We start from the raw sequence: 13,957 nt of genomic DNA, 5'->3' as shown, positions 1-13,957 counted from the left end.
CTGTATCGTGATACGTATCGTATCGTGGCCTCTGTATCGTGATACGTATCGTATCGTGACTTTGCTGGTGATACACAGCCCTAAAAAGCATAATGTCAAAAACTTCAGAGTGCTAAATCTGTACTGATATCATCATAGAGAATGAAGCCTCAATTTCAAGAATTTAATTTTTGAAAAGGAAACCTTGAGTAGTTTGACAATCTTAATCATAATCAGGATTAATATTTCTTAGAAAAGCAGTACAAATTAGCAGTGTAGCAACATTTGGAAAACTTTTGTTCACTAAATCAAAGTCGTGTGGTGCAACAAACATGCGGGGGCAAAAATAAGAATAAAAAGGAAATGATATAATGGAGACCCACATGGCTGTCAGTAAATATCTTAAAATATCAGAATTTGATCTTTTTTGACAAAGCAAGGTCATGTGGTGCAACTCACTTCAGACTTTACTTTAACTCAAATTTATTAGAAAAAACATTCTGCTTTGAAAAACATTTTTGAAAATAATTAAGAAGTGAATACTTGAGGAGTAAGGAACATATAGTATTACTTTTAAATTGTTAAATCACATGGCATTTTTTAGAGTCATTATATTAAAATACTTCTTGAAAATGATATATTCAGTTTTTCAAAACCATATGAAACCAACAAAAGTACAAAGAGTACATTTCTAGGAGCTTGGCTGTTTTAAACTAGGTTTTGAAAAGACACTTTTATTGGTTGCAGTACAGTAAAATTCCTCCATTTCATTCCTCACTCAAATTTTCCTTCCTTTCTTCACATGCAGGTACGAATCTGTCGTCATAGGCAATGGCTTAGCCAATCAGGTGTCTAATCCAGATGTGGAAGTTGACATCACTAAACCAGACATGGTGATTCGGCGGCAGATAGCAGTGCTGAAGGAAATGACCAGCCGGCTTAAGGCTGCTTACACTGGCACCGACATCTCATTTGTCAATGGTACGAGAGGCATCTGTTTTGTTTGAGTTACAGTTGTGGTTCAAATCAAGTGAAATTCATTATGAAATGTCAAGATGATGTCATACGAGCCTGTTTTTAATGTTTATCTCTTTCTTTCCTGGCTCTTCAGAGGATGCCGGCAGTGGAGAGGAAAGCGGAAGTGGCTGTGACTCGCCCCCTTGCGACAGTGACGGGGACATCTACTTCTCCACCCCAGCACCCGCTAAACCTCGCATTATCAAGATTCAACCTGACAAACAGCCCTCTAGTGGTACACGGTTGGCACCTTTCAGCCTGGCGCTGGCTGTGATGGCACTCCTGCTCGCCCTGCTCACCCCACACACGAGATAAGACCGGCCAAGAGAGGAACAGGATGTGTGTTTGTACGAATTTGAACAAGAGAGCAGAAAACTGCCATAGGACATTAAAGACACTGCTTTCAGGATCTCCGTCTGCCTGCTATCTGGGGAAGACACTCGAGTTATTAATATTCAAATAACTTCCCTTCAGTGTATTATTTGTGTTTATAAGAACGGACTTCATTTATGTACAGCTATATGTTTCCATGCAGCATTTCACGTCAGCTGGGTTTTATTCCTCCATGTCTGTAGTGTCCAGAATCGTTGACGACTCATCATGATTTTTTCGGTTATAAATAAGTGTTAGTTTGAAAGTAAGTCAGATTGAGTGCGTGTTTGGGTGGATGAGTGTACAATTGGCTGTATATATCATCCGAGCGCTTTTTATAAAACGTAAACAATTAATCAACCCATATAACAAGCAAATCTGTATGAAGTACTCCGATTTTTTTTAATACATTTTGAGCATGTGTGTTGGTGTGCATGGAGGCTTTGGTTGGCTGCAGATCATATATATGTTCTTGAATTTTAGAGGATGATAAAAACTTCATGATGCCTTAAATACTTCATAAATGGGCATTTTATCTGGGTTGCGACTGACAAAAATGTATACAATGCTGCCTTATGAGTGAAATCAAAACTAGAGGATTCCAGACACAAAGTGTTTTTTTTTTTTTTTCTGTATGTTTCCAACTTTCACATCCCCTGTATCATCATCCCAAATATTTTCAGCAGTATAATGTATAACTTGAGAATATAGTCTTCAGTATGTGTGTGATGAAGAAGGAGCTTTGGTTAGGTAAGGTCTGTCTGAAAGTTGATACTTTGAATAGGCCTTGATGGTTCCCTCAAAGATGATCATGTATTCTGCATGATGTGGACTGTGTGGCCAGAGTAAAGTTGTTTTTTACTGGACATTTCAAGGAGAGCCAGCTGGATACGAGTGTATGCTGAAGATGGCTTAAGGCTGAGCTGTCTGGAGGAATTTTACACAGGGTTTTATGTGGAGGTGCTTATTTTGCTTGAAGTGTACTGTAAGGTATAAAACTGTATGATAGGTACTGCAGCAGATTTCACTACACAGTGACAGACGGTGCTGATTTGAGAGGTTGGGTGGCCTCTTTTAGTTTTTGTTTCTTTAATTTCTGTTTGTAACTTAAAATGTCCAGCCTTTTCCCCATACCCGATTGATATCCATAGAAATCGGTACACATTTTAAAACCATTCCTCATATAGAGCAATAGACAGTGTGTGTGGTACGTTACAACACCAGTTTCAAAAGTGGCTATGCATGCGAGTTCCCATTCAGATGGCTGACAAGTGCTTGTTGGTTGGTTTAAAAGAAAATCTCTCTCGGTCTCAAGGGCTTTCCACCCACCTCTCAGAAAAACTAGCTCCCCTCGCTCTTGTACAGTAAGTTATTTAACCACATGTCTCTTTGAAAGGCATTCGCAAGCATCGCTTTCCTAGGTATCTTAATTTCAGTCTTCACAATATTTATGTCTGCTGATGAATGAATTCACAGTTTAACCGATGGTTTTATTTTGGCTTCAGATTTCATGTTACATAATATTTAGATTTTGTAAACCGAGCTACCGTAAGCATTTGTTTTGTCGTTACAGTTTTATGTAAGGGGATTGTGAAAATTGTACAAGCTGATGCAAGGACAGGGCTGGCCATCGGTCCTTGATCGTTCCTGATGTCACATGCACTTTTAATTGGCATTCAGATACCTCACGGCAAAGAGTTTTAAATGATGCTTTTAATCGTATCTGCAACATGCATACTTTTTACGTTCATTTTTCTTCATTCGAGGTTCATTCAGTATCTATGGATGAATGGCCAGTCCTCAGACATGGAAAAGAATCGTCAGGGTTTCATGAGCCTGAAATGAGTAGATCTCTACAGCAGCACCTCAGATTGATTATGTATTTTTCTAGTCTGATGTGCTGCCACGAATAGAAAGCAATATGTGTTTTCTATACTTTTGACCCAAAGCTTCCCACTGTCACATATTAAGATGGCTCTGATGTAATTACCAGGAAAGGAAGTGTCTTGTGCTTAGTATGTCAAGCTACTCCGAGTCAGTGTGAAGATGACATGAACTCTTGAATGAACCTCTGCAATGTCCTCTTTAGATTGATTGCTGACCTTGAGTTGGACAGATCGCTGGGCCTGCAGCCCTGTACATCAATGGAGTCATCTGTGATGAGGAGTGAGAGACACTGAAGAAAGAAAAGAAAACAATTTGTAAATAATGAGCAGTCGTTTTAGTGGTCTCTGAGAGATGTTCATCAGATTTTACCCATTCAGAGTTTGTGCTTAATATGGGCGAAACAAAGAGATAGATGCTAAAAATGTAAGAGAAAAGTTATATTAAACAGTTCTTAGTCTTGTTGAAATAAAGACTGCAGATATTTAAATGTGTCGTGTGTCATTTCTGCTCTGTTGTGCTTTACTAGGATTAGTTCAACCAAAATGCTTTGAAAATCTCTTTGAGAGACCAATTAGTAAAACACAGAAGAAAACAAAGGATGACTTAAAACAATCATGAACACTGATTAATCACAGCCATTAATTAAGCTGCAGCGTTAAATATTCCTTTAGTCTTCATGTGTTAAGTCAACAAACTTGTCAAGATGAGATGAAGACTGCCAGACTATTAATGTCCCATATAGTTGTTTTCTTCCAATAGTACAGAAAATAAATGTGATGGAGACCATGTATGGAGAATTCTACACCTTCAGAGACTCATTTATTACACAAGATACAAAACGGTAAATTCTAAGTGAAATATTAATCAATGTTAGCTTAGATTCCTGATGTTGAAATATTCTCACGTTAAAGAAAACCATATCCAGTATTGGACATTAATAACTTTTTATATCCGGCAGTTAATCAATGTTTGCTTTCTGACATGCTATTTTGAAGATTTATTTATTATAGCACTTCATACATATAGCGCTTTACAGATGTAATAGACTATAAGACAATATCAACCAGCGAAAATAACATTGGCTTTGCCTGTAAAGCAGTATTGTAATTCAAATTAAGGTGTGTGTGTGTGTTTGGTCCTAGTATTCCCTATGGGGACCAAATGTAGTAATACCAGTAAATTTTGACCTTGAAGGGACATTTTTTTGGTCCCCATGGGGGAACATTATAAATCATACTCAATTATCTTTTTTTTTTAAATCTAAAAATGCATAAAGTTTTATGTGAGATGTAGGTTTAGGGGTAGGGTTGGAGTAAGGGAATAGAAAATACAGTTTGTACAGTATAAAAATCATTCCGCCTATGGAATGTCCCCATAACACATGGAAACCTGTGTGTGTGCGTTAACAAATATTGTTTTGTTTATCAGAAGAAACATTTTAGCCAATTAAATGTCTAGACAGTTACTTGCAGACAGTCTTGCAAATTGAAAACAGAATTTGTTAAATATTTCCGAATGGGGGCTTTTATTATGAAGATTCAAATGCGGATGGGGGCGGTATGGACTACTGGGAAAGGAAAACGAGGAACGGGGAAGAGCGAGTACGAAATTGTGGCAGAGGTAAACAGCAGAAGTTATCTGAAGATCTCAAAGCAATGCGATGCTAGTACGAGCAGGAAAGCCTCCTGGAAACATGTAGACATCAACTAGGTTCGACACGAGCAGACCAACATCCAGAAAAAGCGCTGGGCGTGTTCATGTTTTGATGTGCTGAGGCTCGAGTCACAGGTTTTGTTCAACAACATTCCTCCCGGCCGACGCGACGCGGTGGAGGAACCGCACAACTGAGTATGCTTTCGCTTTTCCAGCGAGAAGATGGATGAAAAATCCTACTACAGCCGGCTCCTCGTCGCACTCCTGATGGTCCTGTGTTTCGGTGTTATTGTATTACAATACGTCTGCCCTACGTCCGACTGCCAGTTGCTCCACCTGGCATCATTGTCCTCGAGACTGGGAGGCCGCGCGCCTGGGGATCGCATGAACGGAGCCGGTGCGGGAGATCCGTACAGCTCAGAGGACGGTGCTTTGTTTCGATTCGTGCCTCGCTTTAATTTCACCACCAAAGACCTTAATCGCGCTGTAGACTTCAACATCAAGGGGAACGATGTTATAGTGTTCCTCCACATTCAGAAAACCGGGGGGACCACGTTCGGCCGTCACCTCGTTCGCAACATCCAGCTGGAGAGGCCGTGCGAGTGCCATGCGGGTCAGAAGAAGTGTACCTGCTACCGGCCGGGCAAACTGGACACCTGGCTGTTCTCTCGTTTCTCCACCGGCTGGAGCTGCGGGCTGCACGCGGACTGGACGGAGCTCACCAACTGCGTGCCTTCCTTCATGGGCAACCGGGAGTCTCAGGAGAGGCACAGGACTCCTAGGTGAGGGTTTAATTGTTTTTTTTTATCAGTATATCAAACTAATTTAGTGTCTATAATGGACTGAGACGCGTCTTGATAAACAAACTTATTTCTTTTGTTATGGTGCTGTGTGGTGTCACGGTGCGCTTCGCCACTCCTTCCCCTCATATTGTTCTCGTTCAGTTCAGTTCAGTGCTGAAGCCCCTTAGCGAGTCAATTATGCGGAGACAAAAACCTCCAACAGGTCAGGCTCAACCTCAGAGAGTCTGCTTTCATTCAGCGCATTCCTGCAACAGGGGACCCATCATCATAATCATTCACCCTTTCAGACACCCTGGAGGGCAGACAGCCTGCTGGCACCAGAACATCTGCCATTTTCTCAGGCTTGTCCTTTAAATTAACTCCCTGTAGCATGGGATAAACACTGTTTGATAATGTTTGAATTGGGAGGCATTGGATTTGATGAATAAGTGTTGAGTCCTTAGAAGCGCAGTAGGTTGGTTCTGTTTTTATACTATTGTTCAAATGTTCTTTCTATTCATCAAAGAATCCTGACAAAATCAGTTTTCACAGAACTGTTTTCAACACTGTCAATAATAAATGTTTGTTGAGCAGCAAATCAGCATATTAGAATGATTTCAGAAGGATCTGAATACTGTAGTAATGATACTGAAAATTCAGCTTTGCTATCACATAAATAAATGACATTTGGAAAAATATATATTAAAAAAGTCATTTTAAATTGTAATATTTCATAATATTAATGTTTTTACTGTATGTTTTGTTCAAATAAATGCAGCCTGGCAAGCCTAAGAGACTTCTCTCTAAAACATTAAAGGGGTCATATGATGCGATTTCAATTTTTCAGTGGCGTAACATTTCCGTCTCACGCTTGAGGTATTCGGCCAATCATAACGCACTGGATAGCTGGCCAATCAGAGTACACCTCGCTTTTCAGAACGATGAGCTTTGTAAAAATCTACGAGTTTCAGAAAGGCAGGGCATAGAGGAGAAATAATAATGTACAGTATGTGGAAAATAATGTGTTTTTTGAACCTTAAACCGCATAAACACATTTCATTACACCAAACACACAAAATAATGTTCATTTTAGCAACATCATATGACCCCTTTAAGAAACTCAGCCCATCCTTTTTGAATTAATGCTTCATTGAAGCATTAACCATTCCATTAATCACCTTTAGGTTACCTTAAATCCTGCTTGATGGTTTCGTTTTGAATGGTGAGGCTTGGAATGAGTTGGGGATTCTGATTTGGCAAGTCCCCCATGTTAGTTCGTTCTGTAAGCTATAAGCATTTATATTTGTTTTTGTGCAATCATAGGGAAAATGATTCATTGGGAAAGGAAAAAGACAGCATTGTAGAATGATTTTATGATTTAAAATGATTAAATATTCAAATGGAAAATAAAGCATCAAGAACCAAAACCAACTGTTTTAAATTCTATAAGTGAATTTGGGCATCACCACTTAATAATGTAAAGTATGGATATTAATTTTGAGACCTGCTTAACAGTGTTTTAAAATGATTAGTGTTTTTTAAATATTAACATTTGGTGAGCATATAGTCTAAATGTATAAATAAAGGAAATTAGCTTGCACAGTTAATTATGCAGACCATGAAATACCTGCTTTTCAAATGGACACAATTAGATCAAATTAAAATCCCATGGGCTCATTGTTGGCTTGTAAGTAAAGGAAAAGTTGAGGCTCTCCAGAGACTTTCTCTCTGCTGTTGTTGAATGCATTTGTCCAGACAGTCTTAATTGATATTCATATGGAAAGTGTTCTGGATGTGAGCTGAAAGATTATTCTTCTCATTGGCTCATTATGCTGAAATGCCCATAATTAGAGTCAACCAGCAATAATTCATTCCGTTTTCCATCAAGATCGCTCCCCTGACACACTCCAACAGAAACTACGCCATGTATAATTCTGTCAGTGTAAACATGCACAAAATATGACAACTTTACCCAACTTAATGATACATATGCAATATTAAGTTTCATTTTGTTTCAAGTCAGTTGTGACTGCTTTAGTTTGAGCTCATTTTGACACTTTTTTTTTTTTTTTTTTAACTCTTCTCTTTCCTGTCTCATGTAGTAGGAACTACTACTACATCACAATCTTGAGGGATCCGGTGTGGCGATACCTGAGCGAATGGAGGCATGTTCAGCGCGGTGCCACCTGGAAGGCCTCTAAACACATGTGCGATGGCCGTTCACCCACCCTGTCCGAGCTGCCCAGCTGTTACACTGGTGACGACTGGTCGGGTTGTTCATTAGAGGAATTCATGGTGTGTCCTTACAACCTGGCCAACAACAGACAGACTCGTATGCTGGCCGACCTCAGCCTGGTGGGCTGCTATAACCTCTCCGTCATGAGTGAGAGCCAGCGGTGGGCTATGCTATTGGAAAGTGCCAAGCGCAACTTGCGAAACATGGCCTTTTTTGGTCTGACTGAATATCAGCGTAAGACGCAGTACCTCTTTGAACACACGTTCCGCCTGTCCTTCATCGCGCCATTCACGCAGCTCAACGGCACGCGTGCTGCGAGCGTAGAGGTGGAATCTGAGACCCAGCGCAGGATTCGAGAGCTTAACCAGTGGGACGTGGAGCTGTACGAGTACGCGCGGGACCTTTTCCTCCAGCGCTTCCAGTACGCCAGACAGCAGGAGCGCAGGGAGGCCCGGCAGCGACGCCTGCAGGAGAGGCGCAGGTTACGTGCCAAGGTGAAGCCTTGGTGGGGGGTGACTGGAAAAGCTGTTTTTAAACCCACCAAGGAGCCACCAATGACAGAACAATCTCCCACTTTCTCGGAAGAAAAACGAGTAGATGCTGGACAAACGCTGGAGAGCGAGACAGAAGGACAGGTAGAGGACAACTGGTTAGAGGAGGATGACAGTGAAACCATATTGGACTATTTAGAAAACGTGGAGCAGTGGCGGTAGCCAACAGCTATTTGGGAAGAGGTTTGAACTCAATACTGGACTAGAAAATGGTGATTCCATTTGATTACTTTGGGGTACCTATAATCCTTTAAGCCCAAATCACTGCTAAATATTAGCATATACGGGTTGTTAATTGCGGGCTGCTCTTTCTGTGACAAATGCATTTTGTGGAACGCACATCAAAATTCTCATATATATTGATTCTTGGCACCAGTTCTCTGTTAGATATCATATTTGAATTACCGTCTTGCAGCCTGATGTGTCTTGTGAACTGAAAAGACGATAAAATCCACTGTCCCATCACCACTCTGCCCTTGAGAGAGGGCATTTTGACTCCAGATTGCATGTACTGAAAATCACTATGGATGAAAATCATCTGCTTATCGTGAAAGCCAAAGATTGGAATGTTTCAGAAACGCCATTTTCTGACCTTGCTGTTCTGAGGAAGAATCTGGTTGCAGCATGTTTTTATTTACATTCCTGTAATGTACGATTTCAAATATTGCCTAATTTTTTTCAAGTGTCCTCAACCGTTACAATCCCATGCACATCACAAGTCAGCCTTATGTTGAAGTCCAACATTATTTTTTGATTTAAGATGTTTTTTTAGATGTAAAAGTACATTTCTTTCTCATACCTTTTATTTATATGTTTGCTCATAGAATCACAGGTTATGGGTTAGCTCATATTTTGTTACTTGAAAATAAAAAGCCATTGTGAATCACTTCAACTGCTGAATCTATACCACACCATAGGTTATACTGAGGAGCACCGATTGCTCTAATGGAAAATGAATTACATTTGTGAGTACTAATAAATACATTTTTTAAAATAATAATCCAAGTTGGTTGTGGCTAGTTAAACTATCTCAGAGAGGGTGATCTTCATTTTTGCTTTATTTTCTTTCTACAGCAGATGGAGCCAAAGTAATACCCGTTGCTTATGAATGAAACCTTACACAAGTAAACTCCCTTGATCTGTAGAACAAAATGCTCATTTTATTATGTGACACAGTGGGTTTGTATAATTTGGTTTGGCCAGTTAATCCATTTAATCCCACTGGTAACATTTGTGACAAATGTATTTTTGGGCTTGCAGGTTCTTAAAGTTGTCAGTTGTCAAATTTGGGACCAGTAGGAAGACCTAGAGATCCATTGTTGCATTACATGAAACTATTAAACCTAAAAATAGATTATCGTTCTCTTTCCCTCAAAATTTTATGTTCAGGATTTATAGAGCAAGGACAACTAGTTACAATCGTGAATAAGAAATAAACTTTAATTTTTTTTTTAGAAAAGGCATGTAGTTTGTTTAAATATGTTGAAACGAAGTTTTAAGTTTTAGTTTGTTTTTTTGGAGCAGGCCCATGTATGTGTTAGTTTTGCGATGTATTAACATTTATTATTAATAATAATTAGACAATTGTATGACACGTCAGGTCATGTAATGTCATCATGGCTGCGTCCATGAGAGGGCGACCCGCTCCATGTAGAGTAAAACGGTCTTTTCTAAAAGAATAATGTCATGCGAGTATACATATTTTAATAATATTTAGATTTATCTCAATGTGTAAAGTTTTCCAATTTAAAAAATGCCGAGTGCACATTTAAAACACCCGTTACTCATAAGCAAAGTATAATTTATAGAGTGAGGACGGCCGCTTCTTGACTAAATATTTACATGGGTGCAGTACTGTACGATATTTATTGAATGCATTTAAATCCACCCTTCCTAAAGCCTTCTCGTCAAATATTTCTCATCATAGGTGTCCTCATCCATAAGACGCAGTTTGCGCTGAGGTGGAGTGGGAATCCCCCTAAAATGGAGGCAATACATGGGAATGCACGTAGTGCCGTGCACACTTTCGCTCTACTCCTCCCTTCTGCCCTCCCTCGTCTCGTCTCGTCTTCTGCCTAGCAGCAGCTAGCAAGTTCGCTTCACGCTTCCCCATCGCTCGCTTCGTCGTTCAACTCGAAACACCCCGCAGCCGCTGGTCATTGTCCGAAGCTTTAAGCTGGAAACTGCGTGATCGAAAGCTCTCGGTTCAACGCGGGAACTTTTGCAACCAAAGCGCGCGCCTCACATCAGCCAGTGATCGTGACGTAGTTATTAACAAACCTTCATTTCGCTTTGCGCTGCATCTGATGTCACCCGAGCTCTAGTCGCGCGCTGTCTGCACAGGTGAGTCATCTGCTTTCGTAAAGACCAATATTTCATATTCTTTACCCAATCTAGCCGCACACATGTTATTGCATTTGTGATTGGTGTAATGCATTGCTCGCTGTCACGACTGACGCTCGCTCGTTTATGGGTCTCCATCTCTAACCTTGCTTTTGCGCACATGGCCTCTTCGCACCGTGACGCATAAGTCTAGAATTTGAATTTCTCCGTGTACTTAGTAGCCAAGTCTCTCATTTGACCTTAACGCACAAGTCATTTCTAATAAAACGCCAGTAACGCAGCTGGGTGTCACTTGCTGACAGCTGTTGAGCTTCCCATCGATGCTGTGTTGCCCTGAGCAGCACCTAGTTTGTAAACAGGTTGGATGGAGCTCAAACCCACATGTCATGAGCCCCCTGTAATAGTCAGGTGCAGTGGGCTGTACAGTATATCTTTTCTGATGCTGTATTTTTGTGTCTGCCATCTAAAACTAGTAATGCTGTCAGGCTGACATTTCAATTTCATGGCCAGGGCTGGGTGCAGTCCCAAGGTGTTCACCCACGATAGGAGCTTAATTTGTCCTTGGCTTCCTGGAACATGTAAAAGTTGGTACTGGAAAAGTGTGTGAGGGTGGTTTTGTATCTTGGTGTGTTGGAAATTTAATGTCCTTTGTCCTGCTAACCCTTAACATCATCGGACATTTGCCAGCACAGACAACTGTCCTGAGCTGAATGCTTTAGTTTATTTTGTCGTCCATGTCTGAGTTGTTGCATAAATCGACAGTCATGCGTGCATTCCTTATACAAATAAAGAAAATGGAGTCTGATGACCTTTATTTTGCACTGTCAAGACTGTTTATGCTACCTGTTTAGTAACAGGGTACCCACAGTCATGGATATTAACACGTTATTAAATGTCACAGACATTTGTGCACTTTACAATACACAACTTTGCAGTATGTTGACATTAGCTAATGCAATAGCAATTTTATCAGGTTTTTTACATGCACTAATATTTATTTTTAACATTTCAGGTTGCATTGATTAGCGTTAGTTAATATATTATATACAAATATAAATTAAAATTGAACAATAGTATAGTAATTAACCTTAAATGCACAAAAATGTTAATTGTTGGTTAATTATACATTAATAGTTAATAATATATTAACATATGTTAACAAATTGAACATTATTGTTAGTGTTACCATTATTTTTAGTTATACTTTAAAAGAGTTCATTAGCTGGATATAGTTCTGTTCATTTCAGTGTTGTGCCGTATTCAAATTTCAAGATGTTTTCTCAGGGCGAGACATTTGTATACTAAAAAGTATAATTGATGTATTCCATCTGACAGTGAAAATCTGCACTAGCTTTTATTTCTGAAAATCCATATTGAAATTCGCTGTCAAAAGTGATGTGAACCCTGAGTTTGTTTTATTTACCTGTCCACAACTTAAAAGGGGTCTGGACAGTCGTGTCCCTGAACCTGCCAGGTATTGCATTGCGCTTCATATTTAAAAAATGTCATTAGTTTTTATCTTATTTAGTTACAGGCCATAGATTTTGTGCAAAGAATATCAAATTTTATATGCACAACAATGTAGTTGCTTTCAGGTCGAGTGCATAACGTAGACCCTACAGTCGAGGTGCGAGAGCACCTGCAGTCGTGTGAGTGGTGGTTGACATTCTGTTTGATTTCACACCTTATGATGTGCGCTGTCAAAGGTCAGGTCGCAAGAAACCTGCTGCTTTAGAGGCCTGGTGTCTGTCAGACTTCAGTGGCATCGCTGCCCTTTAATTATGTCTGCGATTTAAAGGTCCTTACATGGCTGGCAAGTCATATATCTTGTTGGTAATACCAGGGCAATACTCAGCACGTACCCTGCTTCTCCCTGAGGGGTCTGTTTATCCTACACTTCCTGATTTAAACTAGAACTAGACCTACATACGGTGAGACAGAGCGCTGTCTGACGACAAGCTCCATTAGTTCCCGGTGGTCACGACTGGTCAGGCAGTCGCAAACGTGAGAAAATGAAAGCTATACCCTTGTCGGAGGTGTGGGGTTAAATCAGGTGAGCTGCTAAAGATGGCAATATCTCTTCACCACACAGGGAGCAGATAGGGAAAAAGATATTAGGAAGCCCCTTGACGGTCCCATGTGCACATGTTCGCACTTCACATCCGCATATTGCCGCATGTGCTGAAACTGCACCACAGGTTCAGGCACGTTTGCCACCGCCGTTGTGGACTTTGCTCTCGCTTTCATTCACCCTATAAAATTAATGATAAGAGCAGAGAGTGAGGTTACTGTATACACAAAGCACATGTCCTCATTTCCCCTCTCCCGCTTTGCTGGACCAAATATGGTACATTATGCCATATGCTTTGAAATGGCAATAAAACGTGGTGCTGGGCTGATAAAGCAACACCATTTACAAATGATCAAACACTGAGCGACTACAGAATATTGATTGAGCTGTCATATTTAGCTGGCTTGCTGTAAATATTGGTTCTCTACCGAATCTATAAGAACTAGACTATTGGGTTCTATAAAAATGGCCACTGCCCTCTTTTTTCGCAAGTAGGTTATGACACGCTTAGATTTTGTTACTCACAAATGAGCTTTTAACCACTATTCTGTAAAGTGCAATGCACCATTTGTCCGTGTAAATGTCATTCGGGGCACATTTGCACAAACACTAATGAGGATTTGCCAAGAATGTGCTTCATTTAAAATGGTCGACCTGCTTTTGAATGTTTCGGGATGTTTATAATCACATAAAAAGATGTATTTGTCATCTTTGATGTCTTGTCTTGTTTCTCCACACTGTAAAAAAAAATGCTATGATATGAAATTTAACTTGATTTTTTTAAGTCGGTTTCATTTAAGTTGAAATGACTTGCACAATCAAATTGATTATATGTAAAAATTCAAGGCAGCTACTGAACTTAAGTTTTTAAGTTGAAATAGAGGGAAATATATGTTTACATGAGCTAGTGCACTAGCTAACATGAATTTTTAGCAACTTTACATTATTAATCTAAGTAAATGTTCTACATTAGGGTTGGGCGATGTCTACAAAATTGGCATCAGACGATGTCTACAGTGAAACATCGCGATGGACGATGACATCGGTGGGGGTGGGGGCGGGTGCG

At 40.0% G+C, this 13,957-nt stretch overlaps 2 protein-coding genes across 2 annotated transcripts in view; both read left to right on the top strand.

Moving 5' to 3' along the window:
* LOC107751963 (glypican-6-like) overlaps nucleotides 1-1,384 on the top strand; it is a 76,469-nt gene extending 75,085 nt beyond the window's left edge. Inside the window, exons 8-9 of the mRNA XM_016567768.1 lie at nucleotides 788-960; nucleotides 1,091-1,384. Coding sequence (XP_016423254.1) covers nucleotides 788-960; nucleotides 1,091-1,311 — 394 coding nt within the window. The 3' untranslated portion in view covers nucleotides 1,312-1,384. The remainder of the gene's footprint in view (nucleotides 1-787; nucleotides 961-1,090) is intronic.
* A 3,397-nt stretch (nucleotides 1,385-4,781) lies between these two features.
* LOC107751962 (heparan-sulfate 6-O-sulfotransferase 2-like) lies at nucleotides 4,782-9,508 on the top strand. Its single transcript, XM_016567767.1, has 2 exons — nucleotides 4,782-5,690; nucleotides 7,793-9,508. Exons 1-2 carry the CDS (start codon nucleotides 5,131-5,133, stop codon nucleotides 8,637-8,639), a joined length of 1,407 nt encoding a protein of 468 aa, XP_016423253.1. The 5' UTR covers nucleotides 4,782-5,130; the 3' UTR covers nucleotides 8,640-9,508.
* The last annotated feature ends 4,449 nt before the right edge of the window (nucleotides 9,509-13,957 follow it).

This window comes from Sinocyclocheilus rhinocerous, unplaced genomic scaffold (genome assembly GCF_001515625.1).
Source record: "Sinocyclocheilus rhinocerous isolate Xijiao unplaced genomic scaffold, SAMN03320098_v1.1 scaffold662, whole genome shotgun sequence".
NCBI classification, from domain to species: Eukaryota; Metazoa; Chordata; class Actinopteri; order Cypriniformes; family Cyprinidae; genus Sinocyclocheilus; species Sinocyclocheilus rhinocerous.
This window is presented reverse-complemented; position numbering and strand designations above follow the sequence as displayed.